This window comes from Haliaeetus albicilla, chromosome 5 (genome assembly GCF_947461875.1).
Source record: "Haliaeetus albicilla chromosome 5, bHalAlb1.1, whole genome shotgun sequence".
NCBI lineage: Eukaryota > Metazoa > Chordata > Aves > Accipitriformes > Accipitridae > Haliaeetus > Haliaeetus albicilla.
Window position 1 is genome coordinate 35376517 of NC_091487.1, and position 25577 is coordinate 35402093.

Here is a 25577-nt window from a genome sequence, read left to right on the forward strand (position 1 = left end):
CTTCCTAAATTTTCTCAGGCAATGTTCCAGGGCTCACAGCAGGTCAAACTAGATAGGGACTCTGGTATTAGGTTAATCCTGCAGAAGCATCTTGCATGACAGAGTTAAGGAAGATGAATATAGGTTGTTTAGATTTCTTTGAGATAGATAGAAAATCGGAGTCATGAAATGCAGTTTTAATATCTTTTCTATTATAAATATTAAACAGAAATCTTACAATTTATATAAAATCTTTACAATCTGTATACTTTTTCAATCTTCTCAAACAGCATTAAACCAAAAATTTTTCAAGTTGCCATAGAGATCAGTTACAACAAAATAACAGATTGCTACTGTAACAAAAATGTATTTCCAAAAACATATAAGCTACTTTAAAGGCTGTTGTGTTTAATCTGAATTAGCCCTGCCTTGTTAATTGTGATATTACTCAATCTATTTACTTTTATCTTTAAATGATCAGAATTCACACTTAAAAAAAAAAAACGGGGGGTTGGAGGGGCACTTGTTTTTTTATTCCTTCCTGTATGTACATGAAACACAGCTGAGCCTAGAGAAGGAACAAAGGTGAGTGCTTTTCATTTAAATTAGCCATGACAAGATAAATTTCAGTATCAGTGTTTGCTAACATGACTTTTGAACAGCACTTAGTACTTTAATTGTATCTTTTTTCCTAGCATAAAGCAGCTTGAAGATTAATACAGATGTGAGTGATTTTTGTTCAGTAGCTTTGTCAGTTTTAGCAGTATCCCTGTAGTCAGTTTCTGCTATTAGTCTTTCATGCAGCAAAAAGGAAGTCCTGAAAAAAATAAGAAGGGACTACCACCATGGAGCGGGGGGTGGGCGGAGAGAGAAGAGTGTAAGGGGCTTTGGGCAAACAGAACCTGAAGGTAGTTTGAGAGCTCTGAAATTCTCCAGGTATCAACTGACTACTTTGAAGCAAGAAGTTTTCAGCATACATGAAGCGCCACACACTTGTTCTGTAAGATATTCCTGCAAACAGATCCCTTTTAAGTCATTCAGCTTGTTTACAGGAACAAGAAGACAACACAGAGAAACATTAAGTTAGCATTTAAGATTGTACAAATCTACGATCATGACTCGATTTTGAGTATCAAGTATTCAACCTAGTAACACAGTAGCCTTTGGGCCAACTGCTGATATTAGGGAATTTTCTTTTTAAATAAGGGTTTGTTCATGATCTCCACCCCCCAGCACAGATAAAGTGTATGCATACACACAAATTCTATTAGAATCCAGAGCTTAGACCACAAGCGAGCAGTTAGCTTAGCTACACAACAAGATTTATGAGTCTTAGGTGCTCTTTTGGGGTATTTTCAAAGTATGTGAAAATATATTCAACTTTGATTTTAGTTGTTGCAGAAACAGACTTTTATTTGCTAAATGCCTATTAGAAATATGCCTTGCTGTGGTTCCCTGAACAGAGGACATAATCAAGAAGCTTACAGAAAATGGGCAAAGCAAGTTTGCAGACATGACCTGAAAGCCATTCTGATTGCTTCATTGATCAAAGTGCAATTCCATGTTAATTGTTAATAATTCAGGTTTAGTGTATGAGGAAAAAAAAAGCTGCACAATCTTCACAGCTGCTGGTTTTTGTTCTATGCATTTCAGTTATTTACAGTAAGGTAACAAAATCTACTACTACCACTACTACTACTATTTCCCTCCATTTGTTTTTACTTATACATGGAGAAGCAAGCACAATCCAAGTTCAAAACAAGAATTTAGAATCACTAAACTGGCAAGTAGTTTCAAATGGACTTTTTTTATAAATAAAGCATTCATATACTTGATAGTGACCATAAATTATGGATGGAAAATACGTTTATACCACTTTGAACACAAAGCACACATGCTATTATAATAGGTTGACTACGTTTCAATCTATAACAGACTTGTAACTTACAAGTTTTGAGGAGCATTAAGTGGACTTTGTAGGTAAATACATTGAAGTCATAAGTTTCTGATGTTTAAATGTGTGATGACAAATGCCTGTTTGATAAATGCAAGCAAGTTTTATACAACTGTAAGTGTACAGATTCTCTTGGAATGCAAATGCAATTTTAAAATCGGCTGTTCTGACAAGTAGATTTATCAGTAACTTGAAAGACTGTTTTGTTGTCTCTTAACAATATGTACACTTCATAGCTTTAAGAAAACTAAAGTTACCTTCCTAGCACCTTTTATTGTACAAAATTTACACACATAAGACCACACTTATCTTGACTCTTTACCTAAAGTGCATGTGAAATCTAGGAGAGAGAAAATGGAGAAACCTTGGTTAGAACCAGAAGCTGTTAGGAGCTCTGGAATACAGTAACTGTTGCACTGGAATTACTGTACAGTTTCCCTCATAATATGGCCCTCAAGGTTCTACTCAACAATGGCATCCACTTTGACATGACAGAAAAATAATCAGCCTTGTCCCATATCTACCATATGTGGACAGCAAGTTATCCCTTAAGCCAAATAAGTAGGGCTAAGTGTTCCAAGCTGTGGCACGGAACACAAAAATGGAAGCAGTATTCAATATAAACTCTTTATAGTCTCATCTATTTTACCTTAACAGAGGTAACCATTTGAGCAGCAGGACTTCTAAAGCTCTGAAAGAGGTTTAAAAAAATTGTCAGTTTATCTTAAAGTCTAAGAATCAAATAATCAAATATCATTAGCTTCACTACTTATTTTAATATTCTTGTTAAACTTTGGAAATAAAGATGAGAGTTTACTTCATGATTTTAATTGGTTTCAGCCACAATGAGAAGGAATTGTTTCTCGTAATGGAATATTTCTACAGTTTTAATTAAATACTCTGCTTTATCAAACATTTGTTCCTACAAACCTGAATTTGGGCCAAATCTGAGATGACAGAGTCTTATGAATAGCTACTTTGTCAGAACACTTGTAGAGTAAGGTGTGCTGCTGGCAGCCAAGTCACTGGGGAATCCACATGGTCTTCATCATGAACAGAAACTCCAGCAACAAGGTCACTCCTTTTAAAAGCAAACCCAGAAAATACTATTTTCATTGCACACATAATGCTAAGTTACCTTAAGTCAAAGGAATGGATTTGTACATTTGGGAGTGTATGTTTAATATGGAAATGGGTTGAGTAAAGAGAGTATTTCTGTATAACATCCTTCAGACTCTCTTTCCAGTTCACATGGTAAAAGCAGCTTTATCACAACCCCTCCTTCAGTCTTACATTCTTCCATAGGAGATTTCCTCTCTTGTCTGCTAGGAACAGTCTCTGTGTTGTGGGTTGTCGACTACATGGTTTCTTCTCTGGATTGTGAGAGATTCAATTGTTTTATGTGCCTGTTCCAGTTGGATCTTTAAACCTTCATTGTCTGCCTTTAGAATATTTCTTTCCTAAACAAACAAACAAAAAATAGAGATTGGTATTTCATTTTGAATTTGTTTCAGGACTCTCAGGTTGTATGTTTAGGTTGACTGACATAAACGTAAGTAGCTCTTATCAGTGGAACAGAACCAGTAACATTTGAACATTTCAATAGTCACTGGTCTATCCTTTGTGTATACTTTTAAAACTTTGCAGCAGCTGGTATCTGATGGTCATGTCCACAACCTGCATTTATGCACCCTCCACTGCTCCTCTCATAGCAGCAGTAATCTAGGGGAAACAAGAACACAGCTCACACTTTACTGCTCTACTAATGCAGAAATTGATGTACAATAATCTAAGACATTAATTTATAACATCAGCTGCTGTTCAGTAATTGATGTCAGAATCTGTTGACGGAGCAAGGAGAAGCGTAAATTGTGGGACTCACATGAATGGGACATTTTAAAGAACCAGTTCTTACAAGTACATCCACACTTCACATCCTTGTCTATAACTGAATGTACTGTTGACTGAAGAGAATTGGTCTGTACTGGAAAACTCTTGCTCATTGTCTTAATCTCTGTCTTAATAAACCAATCATCTTTCATAAAAGATGAGCTCATTTTATCAACAACGAAGGATACTTTGAAAGTTACACTGATCATTCTAAGATCAGGCTGTGGTCCTGTTGTTGGACTGCTTCCATGTTGGTCCATCTCAGAATAGCAATAGTAATGAGTAAAGTATGAAAATAAGTCCGCCTTTGTTTCTCATAATCATATCTAGATCCATCTATCAGCTGCATTGTTGATATTGTGATAGTCTCTTTAATCGGTCTGTAAAGGTGTTGTTTCTACAAACCTGAATTTGGGCCAAATCTGAGGTGACACAGCCTTATGAATAGCTACTTTGTCAGAACACTTGTAGAGCAAGGTGAGCCACAACTGGGCTGATGCAGGTGAAATCTAGCAAGAGGCATCCTGTCTGTTCACACAGCAAAATTTCTTGGTAACTTAAAGTTATCAAAAAAAAAAGAAGGGATTTACTGTCAGTTGAACAAAAGCAGAGCTCCCCACCCTCCCCACCCCATATATTCTGTCTCTTAGGGAAGCAGAGGCCACCAAAAGCAGGAAGAAATTTGGGACTGTTACTCGTTTTATGGAGTTCCATCCTGTTCTAAGTGATTGGATTATGTTCACATTCGTGCCTGTCACTTTTAAGACTGACAGGGATCAGTGTAATCATAACAAGGGCTTCAAAATTTATTTCCTAAGCCCTATGCTAGCACTAAAATTTATGCTTGAAGTGAAGCATTGCTGGAGTAAAAGTGGCTAAGAATTTATGATGCCACTCATAGACTTCTGGTAATTAATTACCCTGGAGTAAGGTGACACCTTCCCACCCAGCCGCTACCCTACACCCTCCAAGCACTTTATGGTACTGTTGTGTAAAATAGAATTTATTTCATCATGTCTGTACCTGCTCAAGTTCCTGGTATGAGGGTTTACAGCTGTGATGCTCCTCCTTCATTTTCTGGCTGGAGTCCTTGTTTTCCCATTTAACATACGCCTTTTTGCGGCCTAGAATGGGGCTTGGACGTGGGGATGGTGGAGCTGCCTGGAGATAAGCTTTTTCTGGCATCCTATGTTCTTTCTTCTCTGTCTGCCTACGAGATACATCACCAGCCAGCGGTACATGATCAGTCTGTGTACCTTTATGAACCACAGCTGGTTTCAGTCTCACTGAGATTTTCTGAGCTGAGGAACCCATAAGCATAATGGTTCGGTCCTTGCTGTCTTCATTGTGTTCCACTACTTCTCCATTCGGAAATGTGAACGGTCCTTCTTCTTGTCCTGTAGAATATATATATAGTAAATTCAGTCAAGATCTTATCCCAGGAAAGGAGAAACAGGAGGCACAGTAATTAAACATGATTTTAATAAATAAACCAACATTTATTCTTTATTGATTTTACATTCATTGCTCTCCAAAATAGGTGTCACTGGAGGTTTCTCAATGTTGTGTCTCTTGGAACAACTCTTTGCCTCATCTCAGTAACATAAATATGGATCAGTAAGAGGAAAACAGGTGTGCCACCAAGGTCAGCTAAAGAAAAACCTCTAGATGGCTAAGAGGTTTTATGTAGACCATTGATCTTAGTGATTGGGCTGGAAGATTAAACCCAGGTGTTAGTTCAGCATTATCACAACTTGCAGCTGTAAGATACAACTCATCTCACGCATTTTATAAAGGTGAAATAATGATGGTTTTAGTTTTACACTGTTTTTCTATAGGTCATCCTAAAATACTTTTGCTTTTGCAGTTAAAAGTAAAAACTGGAGTGGGGGGAACCACAATGTTGGAAGCAGTGGGCAAGAGATGTGATTAAAGGATTTAAAAAGACCTTTTTCAGATAAAGTAATTTCTGTTGTTGGGAAGAAAACAAAATGAGACTGAATGTTCAAACACTTGAGGAGAAAGAACAAAGTCAGTCCAGTAGCTGCTGCAGGCTCTGGGGAATTAAATGAGAATATGGATGAACAGATGAGGCTTACACCTTCAACCTGGACCTGAATTCTCATTCTTCAGCATGATGTAGTGGGGAGAGGTACCACGTTCTGGCACACTAGGTGATGATGGGGCAACACACTACGGTTCAATCTCTTTATAAGCATGACATCCTACAAGGTGGTTATTATGCAGTGCTTCAGCCATTGCAGGTGCAATCATAGAGATGCACATGGTCAGTTATCAAGGGAAACTGGCTGCATTGTGCTCTATATAAATGCTAATAGGAAGCCTAAGATGGATTGCAGCAGCATGAATCTTAAATATAACACAAAAGATTGATATCAAAGTGGCAAGAAATAGATTTGAGGAATGTTAGATACAGGCAAAGAGCAGGAGAGAAATTCAAAGAAAGTGAGTATGGAGAGATTTGGAACATCAAAAGAAAAGCAAAACAAAAGTAGCCTGAGGTCCTATTCAAGGACAACACTTCCTCCTTTGGAGGCCCACATGGTAATATACAATATGAAAAATTTATACAGCTTGTTTGATATAAGGGGAAAAAAACCAGAGAAGTGTAATTTTTCATTTCTGATTAAATGAAAGATGGATGGACAAAGAGGAGTTGTAGATTCAGCTACTGAAGTGGAAAAAATAAACACAATTAGCTCTTGGTTTTCCTAGCACACAGATACGTAAGTAAACTGAATTTATAAACTCCAGATTGAAATCTGAGTCACAACTGTAGCAGTGCAGTAGTCGCTTAATGTGACAATGGTAAAAACTGGAGTGTACCAAGACCTGCTTGTCACAAAGTGAGAGAGTTAAGGGAACCTGTCAGCTGTTCAGTTCATATCATCTAGTTCTCATGAGAGTCTGGCAGAAGATTTACTCAGTTTTCATAGAATTTGTGCACCATACGTTGTGTAGTGTGACAAGAGATCTCCCAGAAAGGGAGTCCTTACTTATTCGGACTAGAACTGGAATGGTGTTACTTGGTACAGGCTCACTTACACGTGTTTCTAGTTTGTATGTTGATAAACCACTGCAGTTAACTAACTAAACCTAAAACGATGCTCTACAACTCAGCTTTAAAGGAAAAAGGAGCAAAGGAAAGATTATCTACATCTTTTAATCTTTTTAATGTGATCTTTTCTCACCATGGAATTGCTCTTTTACTCCTACTGGGCAGAGGCTTGAAGCAAGAGCCGATGTTGGGCTGTTGTCTGCAACTGAAGTTTTGGGTCTTCGCTTGCACTCTATCACAACCAGGTCTTTGCATTGCTTGTGACAGTTCATTCCACAGTCTGTAAACAAAAGTTTACATGATTCAGTGGCTCTGTTGTAGCATCTAAGATCAGCTCTCACACTATGTTGCCTCCCCAAGAAGCAAGAAAGCTTCTTTGGTGTTCTCTACATGCATTACCTGTTACAACATGCATCTGGTAAACAGACCAATGACATCCCTTTGCTATATACATCTCAAACTCCTTTTCACTGTGAAAATACAAAACAGCAACATTCAGTCGCAACAGTGTTCTGACTGTAAGAGTTGCAGAGAAAGCAAATACCTGTATGAGGAAGAAAACTCTGCAAAATACATGTTGTGAATGTGCTGCATGGTTTTCACAGTGTTGGCGTTTGCCCCCTTTGGAATAGAAGCAGTTTGTTCCCAAACCCTCTTGAATTCAGTTATGTTTTGCAAAGGGTTAGAGCTATCGGTTTTTAGTTCCTTCATCTTTGCATTTGTTCTGGACCATCTGTCTGTCATACTATTCTTGAATCAGTCTTCTCCTCCCTGAGAGGTCAGATTAAATAGGTCCATAGACACAGCAACTGATCTCAGGATGATCAGGTTTTTTTGTCATTCACCATCAATTATAGATTAAAATTAAAAGTATGAAGTACCTTACCTTTGCATCTGTATCCTTGTTTAATGACTCCCCATAGCTGAAATTCAAACAAACAGAAAGACTATGTATTAAAATATTTCTCTGCACATGTGATACCTCCAGATATAAAAATCCACTAAAAGCTCCACTCACTTTTAAGATCTGAACATCTGCAGAATATCTTGGGTTTCTACCCTTTTAATGGTGAGGTCAAGATATGAACTATTTTCCTCTTTAGCATAAGGTAAACAGAATATTTTATGTGTGTTCCTCAGTCACAAACAAAATACCTTCAGCTAGTCTCTAATGAATATATCAGCAGATCTGACAGCCCCAGAGAAGTTGTGGAGCTGAAGTAGATGGGAGAATTCTATCTCAGCATCCTTCTTTGATCCCAGCTAAACTGGGGATTGGTAGGACAGTCAGTTTTACTAGATCTTTCTGTGCCATAGGCAGGGGCATGTCACGTCTGTACCAGGACATGCATTCTAACAGCCCCATGGAGTGGAAGGCTCTGGATTTGGAAGTCTTGCCTGAGAAGGTGTTTGGTGACACAACCAAACACCACAAGGTAGGAGCCATGTTTAAACAGGTAATAGTACTGCCAAGAAGGGTGTAAAGGGTACCTTAAATAGCTACGCAGGCAGAAGCTTGCTGTCCTATATAGCTTCACTGGCATTTTATATACATTCATTTCTGTATATGACATATGGTGATTATGAGGTAAAAAAAAGGCATTATTCCAAACAACGTTAACATAATATACTAAAAAGTAAGCTTACAAATCCAGCACAGTTGTCGCAGAAAGTAGGCCTTAAGTAAGTGGTCTCTTGGAAGTTGTGAGAAAAGCCAAGTCCTAATTTGGAATAGATTGAGCTAGCCCTCATAAAGTAAGCTGTTATTTCATCCCTGCTAATCAGACCTTCCCTGGAAATAAAGAAGAAAAGTTGTTTGTGAGACATACATTTTTCTTAAAAGCATAAGGAGAATTAAACATCTCTTCGCAATTTAAAATGTCAATAGTTTCATGGGCCAAAAACTACAGTGATCTCAGTAATCTTGTCAACTGCCCCCAAAGTATATACTGAATATTGTTCAAAAAAAATGTTTCTTTTTCTAATATCTGTTCTTCTTCTACATCAGCCTGGTTACCACTGCTGTAGCTCATGAAGATGTCATTCACAATACATTCAGAAGATGCTTTTTTCAGTTATATTTTCACTTCTATTTGTGGGTGAAGAGGATAATTTTACCATACTAATGACAGAAATAAAATTTAAACACAAAAACCCCAAAACCCCTCCCAAAACAGATGCTATAAAGTTGATAAGCAGAACTAGGTACTCACCAGTCCTTAGCCATTACACAAAATGAGAATGGAAAACTGGCAGCTATCTTTTCAAATTCTTCCTGGGAAATGTATCCATCCTGATCATGGTCATAATTTTTGAAGACAGACTGTGCAAGATAATAGTAGAATAGTTTATAACAAGTATGAGCTGAATTACCATTTTAGAAAGTCTCCACAATATTTATGGATTTCCTCTCCCACTTTCTCCCAGTATCTATTAAACAGTGCAACAGTCTAACTACTAAAGCAGCATTACAATTTCTTGATTTGTAGCAAAATGTAGATAAGTCAACATAGGCTGGACTAAATGCTTCACTACACAATGACAGCTATTTTTCAGTTTCGCTTTAATATCATTATGTCCAGGCCTACATATACAACTTGTACTAATGCTCTCAGTTGGCCCTCTCAGTGATGATCTCTGTAGCTCAATCAGTGTAGCTGCCTAGCTTATTTCATCACGTCAGTATTATGTGAAAAGTAGTTATATGACAGAATTGTCATGTAGACACCTATTTCCACTTGTGGAACATTACTGTTTGTCTCTGGCCCTAAGGCAAGGAGGATACCTAAGCCAAATTTAGAAATATATTCCAAAACAGCCTGTATCAAAGGATACCTAGCAATATCATAAGTGTTTAGAAGGAAAAGAGATTAAGCAGGGATGCAAAGATAAACTCTTAACCTCTCTCTCTCTCCCCATCAGTTTTGGAATCAATCACCTGAGCTTACTTGATGGTTTCCAGTAAAGCAGGTGACCCAAAAGAGAGAGAAAAAGCAATGGCTGCTACTAACAAAGCCATTGAGGGGCCCACTTTCAGACTCCACAAAACATGATGTTGGAGTCCCTGATAGAAATGGACTCCCTGGCTCCTTGGAAGAATGACTCTGGAAGTATACAAACCAGCATTCACACTCCCCAGTGGCTCCTTAGGCATTTAAGGAATTTCCATGCATGCCTCACAGGCTGCTGCTGCTATTTCCAGCTACACAGAAATATCTATTTGTGAGGATGGAAGTGCTTACAAACTCAGCATAGCTCTGAATGTGTCCACTAATTCTTCCCTTCTTTGTATCTTCTCATACCTAGAGATTAAGGCTACAACTGATATGTAAGGTAAATGGGCCAACCGTACTTACATCTACCATCCTCTGAACATGTTTGCTGATGGTTTTTGGATCAGGTTTTGGGGCTACTCCTGAGGCCCAGTCTGCAACTACTGGTGGTCTGGAAGGTGTCAAAGGCTAGAATAAATTGAATGGAACTTCATTAGTACCACATGGAAAGATTTTCGTTATTACACTTCTTTCGTTTGTGACAGTGGACTATGTGATACAGGACTGCAAAAATGGCCTGTTGGACCCAGCAAGATACTTTTGATAATTACATGGTACTTCAGAGGAAGCTCTTCCCTGAACTGTCCAAAACAGTGGTCATTCCTTAAATTGTCACAGTTCACTGACAGCCCTGTAAATTCACTGTCTTTTCTGTATTTATAAAACAGGAACAAAACTACAATATAATACTCATGGGTTTCATCATTTGAATCACATCAGAATTCTTCATTTTAAAGAATCAGTATCAGTTTCCAAGATTGAGCCTGATGTCATGTCTCTACACAAGTAACTTCATTTGTGTTTGTGTTCCTATTATGAAACCTGATATGGTGTAAACTCTCCCATATATTCTAGCTTAGGCTTCATCATCAACCAAACAATTTATGCTTTAACAGATTTTGCTCAGTCTGTAAAGCTAAAATGTTTTCAATTTAGCATAAAATAAAATAAAATGAATGCAAGGGATAAAAGTTGCATTACTCATCAAAAAAATCTTTTTGTTAAGAATCTGTAAAGGCCCTTACAGCAGCTCGGTGACTTCGTGGCTCTCGTGCATATGAAAGCTCATAAATTTCATCTTCTGTGTAGTAAAGATCAAGGGACAGCTGAAAACAAACACAACATTAGTTTAAGCCCAAAAGAGTCACTGCTACTTGATAAACTTGCTTGTGGCATGCATTAGTATTTTTTGGTGGATTAACTTTTAATTTAGGTTGCACCTAGAAAAAATGCATTTGAGCTGCACAGGTGTTCACAGTGATTTGAAAGGGGTACATTTCTAAATTCCAGACTATTATTGCCATTATCTGGAAATCTGTAACATTACACAGCTACAGTCATTAGCACAGTAAGTCACTATAGGCATAATTAGCAGTCATTTAATAAGTAACTTGAATATTATGGGAGTAACAGTTTTGCAAGTGATCTATCATGCAACAAAGCACAAAAGCACCATTCCAATGAAACTGTCCACCAACTCAAATTCTCAGAAAACTCTTGTTTAAACATGTCATATTTATCCAATCCAGCTGTGACCACATTGAACTAAGAAGTATATGATGAGGATAAAAAATAGACTTGCATATATTTAGTGAGAACCTTTAGCTGTCAACAGCAGTTATGTAAAGCAAGAAACATTACACCTGGGTAAATAAAGGAATTTGAAAAAATTATCAAATTTATACCTTTGATTTTGCATGTGTCCTGGAAAATAGTATAGCAAATATTTTATGGACTGGAAACAAATTTCAAGCCAAGATTGAAGACAGGTAACATGACACTTTTTGAATATTTACATGATAATATTCACACGATAATATTCACACTAGACGTGATTGAATAGAAAAGCTAGACATAAATGTGTTACAAGCCTCAATCCATAGCAAGTCCAAAGAAAATATAAACTTGTTACAGAGAGCCAAGATTGCGGCGTTCATATGGATATAAATTAAGAAACCAAAATACGCTGTTTTATCCAATTAATAATCTTACTGAAACTGCAGATATGCAATAACTTTCTTGTGAACAACTGCAAGAATTACTGTTGTAGTCATAATAATGAACAATTTTAGATTATTGGGGAAATCTAAAGTAGTTTCTGACACTCAAAACCCAAAAGTCCAAATGTTACGATACCTCTATGAATTATTAACTTATGTATGTAATTATTAATACCTCTTCAAACTGATTTGCCTGCTAATGGGAAAGCATATGACTAAAGGCAACAGAAGGAGAAAGACTGTTGGAAAAATCAGAGAAACACAAAAATTATGTGCTCTGGAATGTTAGTACATCAGAAGCTCCTACTTTGAAATGAAGTAGTTCTTTTAATTTATGTCCTGTCATATACAGCTGCATGAAATTGTGGCCAAAGTTCTACATATTTGTAATAACCATTTTTATAAAACATTTAGGGGAAAAAAAAAAGGGGGGACTTACACTTACAATAATTTGAGACAAAACATTTAAAACATTTAGCAGGAAGAAATTCACCACTTTATGTAGCTCTATTTCAGGCCCTGGGCATGCGTGCCGAATTTCACACACGAGTACTCCCAGAGAGAACAAATAACCTCAAGCACATAACCATTTTCATCTATTAGCTTTTTGCTAAAACAGGACCTGTAACCAGAAAGTGGAAGCAGCCTATCTAGTTTTTCCAAGCTGAGGTACTTGTTAAGGCCAAACAAAACTGAGAAACAAGAAAGGTAGATTTACTATTTTAATAAAAGGTAGTATTTTAACTTACTAGGAGAAGCTAAAACTATTGTTGTGACATAGGTCCTAGGTAGTATCAATTTTGTTAGTAACGTGGCACTGACTAGATATGACTGGAAGAGTAACACAACTATATTTGACTAACATTTATGTCAGACAGTTTTTTAGTACCAGAAGAAACTTGGCTAGAAATATGTTATGTTAACCTCACACATCTTGAGGGACTGAACTTTTAGAAGTGAAAGTTTGTGTGTTCAACACAAGAAAGCTCTGTATGCAATCTTCTGCCTCCAAGGTGCATCTAAGGAAGCTTTCTACCTTTCTCCCTATTTAGGCTTAATCAGCGGAAGATTCAGAGCGCTTCCTTAGTGAAAGTACAGAGAGAATGCATACTACTATAGCGAAGCAGAAAGAAACATTTCCTTCCCTTACAGAAATAATTGGAAGCATGCTGCTGAACTGGTACCTCACCCTTGCTGCCAGATAAATCAGTATCACTAACTTTTTCTCTTCTTCTATTATTGTACATTTCCTTAAGGGAAAAAAAAAAAGAATCTTACGATATTATGTATTTATACTTAATGGAATTCTCTACTTAGTTGTTTGACAGATATATGAAATTATTTTTTAAATGGAGGTATTTATCTCATCTAACAGACTTACTGTAAGCAAATGAACAAGGTCCATATTAGCCTCCAGGGGAAGTGGCATTTCCTGGAGTTGTATCAGCTCATTTATATGGTTATACAGAGAGTATAGTTTGTATATGTTAATTTTTTTGTCCTCCAAGTAGTCTGGCATGCCCTCATAAAGTGATATCAAGTCTTTCAGGTGGACCCCAAGGATTGGGATCTTAAAGTTACTGCACTCATTATAGGCACGTCGGTAACTATCATAATTTCTGTAAGATGAAAGCAGTTCTGTCATTTCATTAAACACCTAAAAATAAAAAGAAAACAAAAAAATCAAATTCAGTTACTGGTTTTGTTCTGGTCATACAGCACAAGAATTTCCCGTGTTATTGTTAAGGGTTTACTCACAATGACTCTTGAAATGGATTTTAAAACTTTAGGCTTCAAATGAAATCTAGGTATTCACGTCACCTAATTTAACTACCTGTAATATGCAATTACAGATAGTTAATCTACAGCCTAATCTATAATGCTGGTCTTCCTACATTTCTTATTTAGTCAATGAAAAGAAATAGGATCCTCTCAAATCAAGGGCATGCATATGCAGTTAATGCATAAGCACAGCACAAGCTCTCTGACCTTCATAAAAGCAACTATCTTAACCTTCAAATGTGGAATGCACTTCTCTGGCCTCCAGCTCACCATCTGGAATTGCTCGAATTGGAAAGACCTGGCTGAGAAACGCTGCGTTGTGCTATGGTCACATCACAGCATGACCAGAACTCCTATTACAGTTCAAGGTGGCACATCTGTGCTTTTAAGAAAACTTTTTTTCCATGGAAATGAAGAAGAAACAATATATTGGACTTGTAAAGGCCAAATTAATCTTAAGTCTAGCAGTATAAATATTTGCCTTGTTTAAAACTATACAGGTACAAAGCTGACTCAACACTATAAAATCAACAGACCAATGTTTTCTTGCAGAAGTTCCTGTCTAACCCCTTGATTTTTAACCTTTACAAACTGTTCGTTACAGTTTAAAGTTTAAAGTGTGCTCCCAAGTTATTAATTACCAGCTTTTATTTACCTGCTTTCTCTTAGCACTTGTAATACAATTTCTTGATGCAAAAAGTTATTCAAATGATGGACACATATGCAGTCCACTCCTCATAATGACAAAATTTGTAAAACAGCATGCTTCTAAAATAAGCTTGCTAACTGGTTTTATAGATCCTTGCCCTGGTTTTGGCTGGGATAGAGTTAATTTTCTTTCTAATAGCTGGTATAGTGTTATGTTTTGGGTTCAGTATGAGAGTAATGTTGATAACACGCTGATATTTTCAGTTGTTGCTAAGTAGTGCTTATACTAAGTTAAGGATTTTCCAGCTTCTCATGCCCAGCCAGCAAGAAGGCTGGAGGGGCACAAAAAGTTGGGAGGGAACACAGCCAGGACAGCTGACCCAAACTGGCCAAAGGAATATTCCATTCTATGTGACATCATGCCCAGTATATAAACTGGGGGGAGTTGTCTGGGGGGCAGAACGCTGCTCAGGAACTAACTGGGCATTCGTCAGCGAGTGGTGAGCAACTGCATTCTGCATAACTTGTTTTGAATATTCCAATTCTTTTATTTTTATTATTGTCATTTTTTTTATAATCTTTTTTTTTTTCCTTTCTGTCCTATTAAACTGTCCTTATCTCAACCCACAAGTTTTACTTTTTTCCCCGATTCTCTCCCCAGTCCCACTGGGTTGGGAGGGAGGGAGTGAGTGGCTGCGTGGTGCTTAGTTGCTGGCTGGGCTTAAACCACGACAATCCTGAGAGCTGCAACCATTATCAGTGGGAAGTCATATTTCTGGTCTACACTCCAGGTATGCACTGTTCATTCAAGCTGATTGTACTGTGATAAAATCAGGTTCATTAGATACCTGTATGAAATCTTTCAGACCCCAAACAAGATAAAATTATAAAGCATATTAGTCTCTTAAGAAGTCTCTTAAGAAGCCATTTCATTGCTAGAAAATATGCTTTCCTTCACAGTTTTAGTAGCCAGAATCTCAGAAAAAAATATATCCATCTGTATTTCACAAGAATTTAATTGGAAATTACAACTGATTCCTAACATTCCACTGCATTATAATGTGTGTATTAGAGCTGTTTGTTCAAGTTTGAACTAGATAAAAATCTATCATAGGGAAAGATCAGATGAACAAAACCAATCCTTTCAGTTTTAAACTCAAAGTGGAGAGCTCTGTGCTAGCATTCCATAGACTCAGGATGGTTAATGTTGCTATGGATGACAATAGTTTTGTTCTCAAATGTTCTAGGATCCAATTCTCTGCTTTTGTGTTTGAATGCTACTCTGAACTACTGCATATAAATGGAAATGCAGCCTGTCACATCTGAGTATTAAGAGAAACTTTAGAGAAGCTGTACAAATCTTGAAGAAAGGTGGGGTTGGAAGTGTAGGAGTAACTGGTATCGTAGAGGTGAAGAGGCAAAGAAAAACCCTCCAAAACCAAAGGAGGTCTTCCTTTTTCTTTTTTCTGTCTTTCTCTCCACCTTATCCAATGAAGTAAGGTTGTTTTTCGTGTGTGCGATGACAAAAAAGTTAAAGGTTAACTTATTTGTAAAACTTAGAGGAGCTATACCAACCTTAATTACATCATGAGGAACACATGAGCTTGTTTCCTTGAGTCTGGAAATGGAACTGTGACAAAGACCTCCTATCACTGCCATTAATGTATTGAAATTCTGCAGCTGGTGGAGCTTCTGTGTTGACATACAAAAAAATCAGTATTTATTATTTAAAGGTTCAAGTTGTTCAATATGCACATCCCAATTCTACATTGCCTCTACTGTCTTCCTCTAAAGTCTTACAAGTTTTGTGCCACTATCCATTTGATTTCATTCATTTTGGTAATGAGTTGTTATTTTTCTGGGTGTAACATGTACTTATTCTACTGTTATTAAATCAGGTATTAATTATGCCGATACAGTAAGTCTTCAAAGTACTTCCTCAGTACTTCTTCCTCTTCCCACACTCTACCACATCCCACACTCTACCACAACGAGGAAACACTGCCTATTATCTTGGTTATGACTACAGTTGAATTAGTATGCAAAGAATATCAATAGGACCATAGCAGCTCTGCTTCTATCCAGTAAGGCATATCTGGTAGAAATGCTTCTAATCATGGCCAAAGGCATGATAGCGGTTCATGCTTTGGAAAGGTATGCAGTCACAGCTTGGAATCTCACCAGCTGATTCAAAAGCAAGTCTAGTTTTTCAATGAAAATAATTTCTTCAGAATGGATATGAGAAAGCCATGGTGCCATGACACTGTAATATCTGAATACTTGGTATGAAACCACAGCATACACAAATACACATGCTGTATGTATGAACCAAGAGACCAGTGCCAACACCCCCAGCTGACCCTGCAGTAGTAGTGTGGGAAGAGCAACTAAAGGGCTCTTAAACCACACATGTCAAAATTTAACTAACCTGTGCAACATGAATGAACTTGATGAACACTTCAGCCCGAAGCTGTGGTGTTGGTCTGCTGAGAACCATTAGCTGCACCCACTGAGAGATACCATTGCAAAGAGCAATTGATCTTTCCATTGTTGGATTCTCCTTCACACAACTATTCACAATGTAGTTCTGATAATCTGAGAACTTAAAAAAAAACCAAAAAAAGGTGTAAATGAAAACTCATCTACAGTTTCATATACCTCATGATCTGTGTGCAGATACAGGTCTGCTTTTCAAATGAAATATACAAGATATATTTTACACCTGAAATATCCATAAGACTGAAATCTCTCCTTTGTCAAAGCTTTGTTCAGTTCAAAGCAGAAGGCTTCAACTAATTAAATTAGCTGAAAGCATCTTTTCACCCTAATTTGTATCACATCATTTGCATCATGTATATCTCAGGAGTCTTGGCTCTTATAAACCCCAGGATAAGTAGAACTGGGGCCTTCCTCCTAGCCTCAGTGGCTCCATAGATTCACTGCATCTAGGCTTCTTCAGGGAAGGTAAAACTGAATTTAAAGTGTAATCTAATAACTCAGTGATAGTTTAAGGAAGTTAAGTGTTCAGTTTATGTAGCTAGGGCACACTTCTGAATAAGCTAATACAAAAGCAAGTTCAATGAGATTCATGTAAAACTGAGATAGGACCATTAAAAGAGTGAGGGCTACAGATTCCTTAATATTTTTAATACAGCTTGTGAGATTCTCTTATTTAACCAAAGTGATCTAAAATTGTTCAGTAGACACCTGTATGTGACAAATAGATTTTTTAAGCCATTCTTCTGATTAAGATCAAAGAGAAGCAATCATTTGTTTTTGTTGATACAATGTTTATCCGTTCCCTTGATTTATCCATTAACAAGAATACACAAGAATTTGAACCATCATAAAATGTGACACAGGATTTATACATCCATTCTTTACTATGACCACTAATACTAACATCTTACCAAAAACATTCATAGCTGTAATAGACACATATTCCTTTATTAAGGCAACAGGAAGATGCTGAATGGCATTGATTCTTAAGAAAAGGTTGCAAATTGTCAAGCTGCTTTTTGTTTCTTGCTCTCCCCCTCTCACTTTCTCTCTGCTTTTTAACTTTTTTCCATCCATTTAATAAGAACTATTAAAACTTTAAAAAGCAGATATGACAGCAGACATCTCTGGATTTGTCCTCTTATTAAATTAAAAATGGAAGAAACATTAGCAGTAATAAGAAGAGCTGTCTCTGAGATTACATAGTACTTACTTATACTTATTGTTTGAATTTTGAACCCCAGCCAGGTTTGGCTGGATCTTGATTTTTAAGCAACTACTCTATACAGATAGATAATTTTTCAATATCTGACTACATAATTATGGACTTCATAGCAGTTTCAGTACAATTATGAATCAGTTTGATTAGTTTATATTTTGTTCTCAGCAGCTCTCTCCTTCACAAAAGGAATTTTTTTAAATGCTGAATAAATTTTTATCTAACATACTACTTAAAGTTTCAAAATAACTTTGGTGCAAGAATTTATTAATGAGGTCAGCTGTAACAAGATTGTTAGTGGCAGATATGGTAAAGAAGTCCAAGTACCTAAATAATGCAAGAGTCTGGTATTGCAATGACTAACTTATGAGCCTCAATAGGAAAGCAGAATCCAGATTCTTACAACAGAATGTAGCCTCCCTGTATTTTATAACTATAAATTAAAATGGTTTCCAAACACCAGCATACCTGCAGTCATTACTCTGTGAACACTACTCCCTGCATTTTTCTTTGCTGCAAGACACATGGTGTCCCATGGAAGATTTTGCTGTGTGCTCTATACGTTCAGGGGATCAAGTATTCCTTTCTGACTTTCAAATGACTGAACCTATGAATAGTTTATTCCAGTGACTGATAACACAGCAGGTCATTTGCAGCCTTTCTCCCAGTATATGCTGCCATGTTAGAATAACAAAAGGATTCTGTGGCTTAGTATATAGTGAATACATTCTGCAAAGAGTTAATTAATATAGCTATTTATTAATTACACGTTATTTTCCGATCTGAGGTCTTGGTAAACTCAGTTTATACCAAAACATATGCAGGGACCCTGCATATAAAATGTATACAAGTATGTAACTGTTGGAACTCTATGACACATCTGACACTGACTGCTATCATACTTGTTATGCTTATTAATCATTAATTACTTTATGTCTGCACAGAGCTTGAAAATGTTAAGAATTATATAAGCTTTGCATATTATTACTGCCTACAGGCAGCAATCTGTGCATGACTCTGGTTCTATGGCTTTTTGAATTTAACACAAAACATGAAGAGTCATATACTGTCAGCTCAAAATAAAGTACACTAACACACAACTGTGAAATCTTCCACAATCTATTGAGAGCCCCTTTCCTTGCAAGACTTCATCTTCAGATTGTAGTGTTTCAAAAAAACCCCCACCAAATAACCAAAACAAACAAAAACCCCTAAAAAAACCCACTTTGCTTTCACTATTATCATCACACTGACTTTGCAACCATCTTAGATTCTGGTCTCTAATGTTCACTTTTCCTTTCCATGTGTGAACTGTATCAGGTTTGAATAGAAGTAATGTTGTAGCATATGAGGATGCAAGTGAAGCCAAGGTGCATAGGGAAGTTAGCAACTTAACTGTTATCAACATAGCTGAGAAAACAAATCAAATGAAAGAAAACATGAGACGAATCCTTAAGAATTGTTTGTGTACTTGAAAGCTTGTCTAATAAATTATTTTAAGTCCCTCTCACATTAAAAACATGGCATTTTCTCAAGTGCTTTCTTATCCCTAGTCTTTATTTTGTTATGCATAATCAAAAATGGCAAGCAGAGTCCAGTGGACATCTTCTATACAGACAGTCCATTAGTCACTGCACAAGAATGCTGCACTGTTTCCTACAACCACAGGAGGTTAGCATTCTAGGAGAATATTCCAAGTTTCCTTCATCCCATTTTAGCCTGATTACTGATTTGGGTCAAAGGAGGCTGCTTGTTCCTGTGCCCAATGACACCACTTGTTCTAACAAAAAGAGATTATTTGGAAGAAGATCAAATGGTTTACTCCTCTCCCTTCCAACTGACCATGCCCCAGCTCTGTTCCACAGTTGCTTAAAGGCTTCACTCTCCCTCTCTGAAATGACTGCAGCAAAAGGGTATGTACTCAGAATAAGTACCACTGACCACCTTCAAAACTAGTAAAACAAAAAGAGTCTGGACAGACTCAGCTTGTCCAACAGCTTGCACTGCAGGGTTAATGTTGCAATACTACCCCTCTCCCATCTTTTCTACGTCCTTCCCATCTTTAAAATAAATGACTGAATGAATAAATAAATAAATAAATAATCACTTACTGATATTCTTCTGAAAGACTTAAATTCAAGATAGGTAAGGTGGTCTGACAGCTCCTCTGGTTCAAGGTGATCAAAAAGAAGCGAGACTTTCCGTTTCTTACTGGTGTTGGCCTTCACACGCTGTGTCAGCTTTCGAGACCAATCCCTAGAATTTCTTTTAGACAAATTTTAAAACAGAATTACCCTGAGTTACTTTCTGAAGAGCAAACTTTTCCTCTCTCCCTAATACAAAAGTAACATTGTTTTCATGCCTTACTGCAATAAAAAGTGAATTATTTGAATTTCTAAACAGCAAGCTCCTTTCATGCATTAGAGATTATAGGACAAAACATTATTGTTAGTCTTTATTATATTGATGTAGCACATAGGTACAATACAACTATATTACTAAACAGCATGAGATTATATATTGCACTTCCAGAATTGCTGTCCGTAACTTTGTCTTCACTGAATACATCCAGTGCTCCTCCATTTAATAATTCTTACACATTTCCTTGACCAGCCTCTGAGTATGAACTGTCTGCCTATGCTATCGCCCACGGAGTAATGAAATTTAATTGGATTTGAAAAACTAAATATCCTCTCTCATAACCAGATATAAAATGTATGCCAAATTCTGCTCTGCTTTTGCCTGTGCATTTCCAACCAAAGTATGAATTGACACTGTTATACAATTCTGCAGAACTATCTTACTCTCATATAACAAGGAAGGTTCTCTTCCCAAGAAGGAACAATGTGATATATAACTGTAGGATTTATTCTGGACAGGAAAAGTAATTTTATAACTAAAATCACACAAAATAGTATCAAGAGTTTGGCAATGTAATAAACTGTATCTTCTCACTTACCTTTGGTGTTAAAAACAAATACTTTTTTTACCTCATCTGTTACCCGATCAAAAAGTATTCTTTCTCACTGACTTCAAGTGATCTTTCAAAATCATTAGGCCTCTACAAATTTTCTAAGTTCCCTGGACAGAGTAAAATTTATCTAGCATAAAGAATCAGCACAAAGTCTACACAGCAGTTAAATTCAACCTAAGTCATACTTGAAAGGCATTCTGTTCCTCTACATATTTAATCTATAATGATGTATAAACTCTTCTAAGGATAGATAACATATGACTTACTAAAATTAACCTACTATAGGACCACTATCCTGCTATACTGGAGAGACATTATATTTGAATAAAGGAATTTCAGAGCAAAAGTTTGTTTTCCAAGCATAATGAGACTTTGGCACTCACATTTGGGTTGTGTCAATTAGATGACAGTGTAACTCCTCACCATTAGCTTTAACCAGTTCTTGAAATTCTTCCATAGTTGTGGATAGTTTAGAGTCCATTTTGAACATAACCCAGAACTCTGTAATCCAATACCTATTGCACATTGAAAATACAGAAACACAAAAATAAAGGTTAATGCTGTATAGAACTATACTACATAAATGTTTGCAAAAAATTCAATATTAAAATTTCTGGTTTCACATTAAATCTAGATAATATGCATGCTGATTTTTTTCTTCATGAACTTCTAGATAATTTTATATACTCCTTTAAAACCTGAAATTATTTAGTCTGGACATAAAAAAAATGCACTGTGGTAGTCGGAATTTTATCTGTTAACTGAAGAAAAATTTACTAATTATATTTAATAGTTTACAGATGACTCAGTCTCACATGCACAAAATATTTTCCAAGAACTACACTTTTCTATGCTGGGCATTCAAATTGTTTCAGTCATATATTTTATATTTCAATTCCTATAGGTGACTTGTCACCCACTGTGGTGGGTTGATCCTGGCCAGCAACTAGGTATCCACGCAGCTGCTTGCTCACTCCTTCCCCACCCCTCCCAGCGGAATCACAGAGAGAATAGGAAGGGCAAAAGTGAGAATAATGTGTGGGTCAAGATAAAGACAGTTTAATAACTGAAAGAAAAAAACTAACCAAACAAACAAGTGATGCAAAGGCAATCACTCACTATCTCCCACAAGATGCCCAGCCAATATCTGAGCAACAGCTACTTTGGAATGACTACCCCCCAAGTTTTTATTGCTGAGCCTGATGCCGTATGGCATGGGAACACCCCTTGGGCCAATTCAGGTCAGCTGTCCTGCCTGTGTCCCCTCACAACCTCAAGTTCACCCCCAGCCTACAGTCTGCGGGGGCAGAGTGAGAAACAGAAATTGCATGCTGTGCAATCACTGTTCAGCAATAGCTAAAACGTTGGTGTGTTTTACTTACAGATGCAAAGCACAGCATCATAAGGGCTGCTATGAAGACAGTTAACTCCATCCCAGCCAGACCCACTAGACGCATGCATGTAAAAATCTGTGCTTGTTGGAAAAATGGAAATGCACATTCTTACAGATGCACGTATGTATGAATTTGCCTAGAAGCAAAAATGCTCCCAGATCTCATACAATACCAAAGCATTCTGACCTAACCAGTAATCTGCTTTGAGATAATAAAATCATCACTACTTAAGACAAATTTTACCTTCCTGTTACTACTTATTTCCCATTTTGTGTAAAAAAAGTTGCATCTTTTTTCCTCTGTTCTGTTTTCTGTAAACTGAGACATCAAACTTTACTATACTTAATTAAAAAAAAAAAAGTTATCTGGAATCATTGCAACTGACTAAGTAGAATTACTAAGAATTACCTACAGAATGCAATGAAGTTTTGCTTAATATAAGCAATACAGCTGCAATATCCCACTTTTTTTTAATAGACCTATGTAATATTAGACACAATGCTACCAATTCCTGAGCACTGTCAATTTTCACTGATGTTTAAGATACAGATTCTTACAGTCTCAGTTCAAAACTGTGACCCAACAATTCATGCACTGACTTCAACGGATCTGCACAAAGCTGGTTGGGCCTTTTTGTGTAATGCTGCTAAAGTGAACCTTGAAAAGCTGAAGCAGGATAGCTGTTTCTCTTTTTAATGTCAGCTTAAAATATGCAAAAGTATTCTTAGGTATGGCACATGGGTAGCTGCAGACTAATAGCTACCAAGCAAGAATATTCTTACCTCACAAAATAGCATATCTTTACACACAGCATAGAAGATTTATTTTCTAAAGCATTAAGATAGGTAGAAAACTGTTAAGGAAAACCACATCCATTCACATATGACATGAAATGTAACATGCTTGATACTTCCCTATCTGTAAGCAGTAGGAATCATTCTACTGATGGCATATAATATCAGATTAGGGTTAGCAAAAGTTTATTGCAAATATGACTACTATGAGTAATACTGATGTAGCTGCCCAAGTACTGAATAGTGTTAAGTAACAAAATGATTCAGCTTTCTACAGGTGTTTCTTTGCAACATGCCTCACAATTTCTAATAAAACTCATGCCCTTGCACATCTCACTAAAATTTGAAACAGTAATACCAAATTTATCAATTACTGCTTTTATGAAGAAATCCTTTTCAGTTAATTACAATTCACTGGAGCTTTTCCCAAAAAGATGCTATTTTCCTTTAAACATAACCAGTTGTATACAATGGTAGAGAAAAATGTGAAATGCCTCTCCTTGCTAACCTCACCTTCCTAACCTGTGCAACAGTTTTCATTTGATTTGCTGTATAAATAACTGGAAGGAAACACCCAGATTTTTAGTCTATTAGCTCTATAAAACAATTTGTGATATTGTAGCCAATATATTTTGAAGACATGGAAAATCCATTTGGAAAATGTATTATGCGTATCTTGATTCTTCTGCTGTAGATTACACACATATTTTCAGTACTAAAAAACATAATTCAATGAAAATACTTTGTGGATCCTCCCACAGTCTGACTGAAATGAACTGCATGCTAAATCTACTGCAACTGAGGGAACATACCATCCACAATTTAAGCACCCATATGAAGGGCTTAAATTAGGCTGACTGTAGAACTAGTGAGGTCTGAATAAGTTCCCAAATATTCTGAAGGGCCCTGAACTGAATGTCTGAAATTAGATCGCTTACAAATCATCCATAACTATCTAAAATCACTCACATAATTTAGGGGATGGAAAATGGTGAAACCAGGACATTTGCAAGGTTTTTCAAAATACAAGAACCCAGACTATCTGATCGATTCAAAACCGTCTTTACCTTTCAATGTCTTTACAGGGAGCTATACACAGAGTCAAAAACCAAGCTTGCAAAATATGCAAGTCTGATAAAAGTTTGAATCACTTCTCTGACTGTAGAAAACGTTACTTCTCAGAAACATGCAATTACTTCCTTCCATTTTCGAAGAGCACATGAGCCTAAGTTAAATGCAACACTACACCACAGTTGTAGCTTAGCACACTTGATCTAACACTTGTGGTTAGAGAAGCAGCAGGACAGTCAGAATCCAACACTACAGTAACGCTCTGTGGTAAATGACGCTGCTTTTAAAAGCCAGAAAGATACAGAATCTGGGGGAAGAAAGAATTACCTAAATTAAATTGTACCAAAATTGGCTACAGATTCTTAGCATGTCAGGTCTGCTTCCTGTGCTGTGCTCATCTAATTAGGAGTAAACATTTTGGAAAGCTAAGAAGTCAGGTAATATATTCCACAATTCCTAAGAAAGGCTAGTATTGCCAATATGATCTAGTAGCTTTGTTGTGAAAAACCTAATGAGCCAGAAGCACGCATGTATGAGTCCAGGCAGTCACGTCAAAATGGGAACAAATGGGAAGGAAAAGCTTATGATTTATTTCAGTGCATTGTAATTTTGAGTGTGTGAGTGAGAAATAGTATTTGTTGAAAATTTTCATCTCCAGATGATACAATCAGAGTATTTTCAAAAATTACACTTCTGTTCTTTGCTCTTCTATTTGTATGGAGGACACAGAGAAAGAGATCCGAAACTTAGGCCCACGTTCACAGTACCTAACTGAGGTGCCTATGTTAATCTAATACCTGCTAGGTAGTCCCTCCATGGCCAATGGACAGTGATTTATGCTACTTCAAATCTGAATTGGAGTTTCATCTTTTTCTCTGTGGATGATAAGCTAAACCAAACAAACAAAAAAACCCAACCCTAAACCAAACAAAAACACACTATACAACCAAAACCTGTAAAGAACAAGTATATTGTTTAATGAGTAGAACAGTAATACAGCCATAGATTAAATATCCTCTACTTACCCGTTTCAAAGTTGTCAAGTTATCTAATATTACCTTAACAGCAGGTGAATATTACAAAGGATATAGATCAATGAGTTTCTGGAGCATGTCTGCAGAGGAGATGATAAACTGATGCATGGCCAGAATTATCTTTAGCAGCTGGTTGTTTTGATATGCATTTCCTTCTAAATCTGGGGGAAAAAAAAAAAAAAAAAAGGAGTATTCATATTGAAATCT

General features: G+C 36.7%; 1 protein-coding gene across 1 annotated transcript in view; it reads right to left on the reverse strand.

Annotated features, from left to right (window-relative positions):
• Nucleotides 1–2186: 2186 nt before the first annotated feature.
• RASGRP1 (RAS guanyl releasing protein 1) overlaps nucleotides 2187–25577 on the reverse strand; it is a 43026-nt gene continuing 19635 nt past the window's right edge. The window contains exons 3-17 of the mRNA XM_069784101.1: nucleotides 25426–25531; nucleotides 23254–23316; nucleotides 21461–21592; nucleotides 20215–20368; nucleotides 16814–16987; nucleotides 15961–16077; nucleotides 13337–13612; nucleotides 10981–11061; nucleotides 10259–10363; nucleotides 9116–9225; nucleotides 8550–8694; nucleotides 7789–7825; nucleotides 7036–7182; nucleotides 4847–5220; nucleotides 2187–3393 (exon numbers count right to left, since the gene is read on the reverse strand). Of these exons, the coding sequence (XP_069640202.1) occupies nucleotides 3259–3393; nucleotides 4847–5220; nucleotides 7036–7182; nucleotides 7789–7825; nucleotides 8550–8694; nucleotides 9116–9225; nucleotides 10259–10363; nucleotides 10981–11061; nucleotides 13337–13612; nucleotides 15961–16077; nucleotides 16814–16987; nucleotides 20215–20368; nucleotides 21461–21592; nucleotides 23254–23316; nucleotides 25426–25531 (2156 nt within the window). The 3' untranslated portion in view covers nucleotides 2187–3258. The remainder of the gene's footprint in view (nucleotides 3394–4846; nucleotides 5221–7035; nucleotides 7183–7788; nucleotides 7826–8549; nucleotides 8695–9115; nucleotides 9226–10258; nucleotides 10364–10980; nucleotides 11062–13336; nucleotides 13613–15960; nucleotides 16078–16813; nucleotides 16988–20214; nucleotides 20369–21460; nucleotides 21593–23253; nucleotides 23317–25425; nucleotides 25532–25577) is intronic.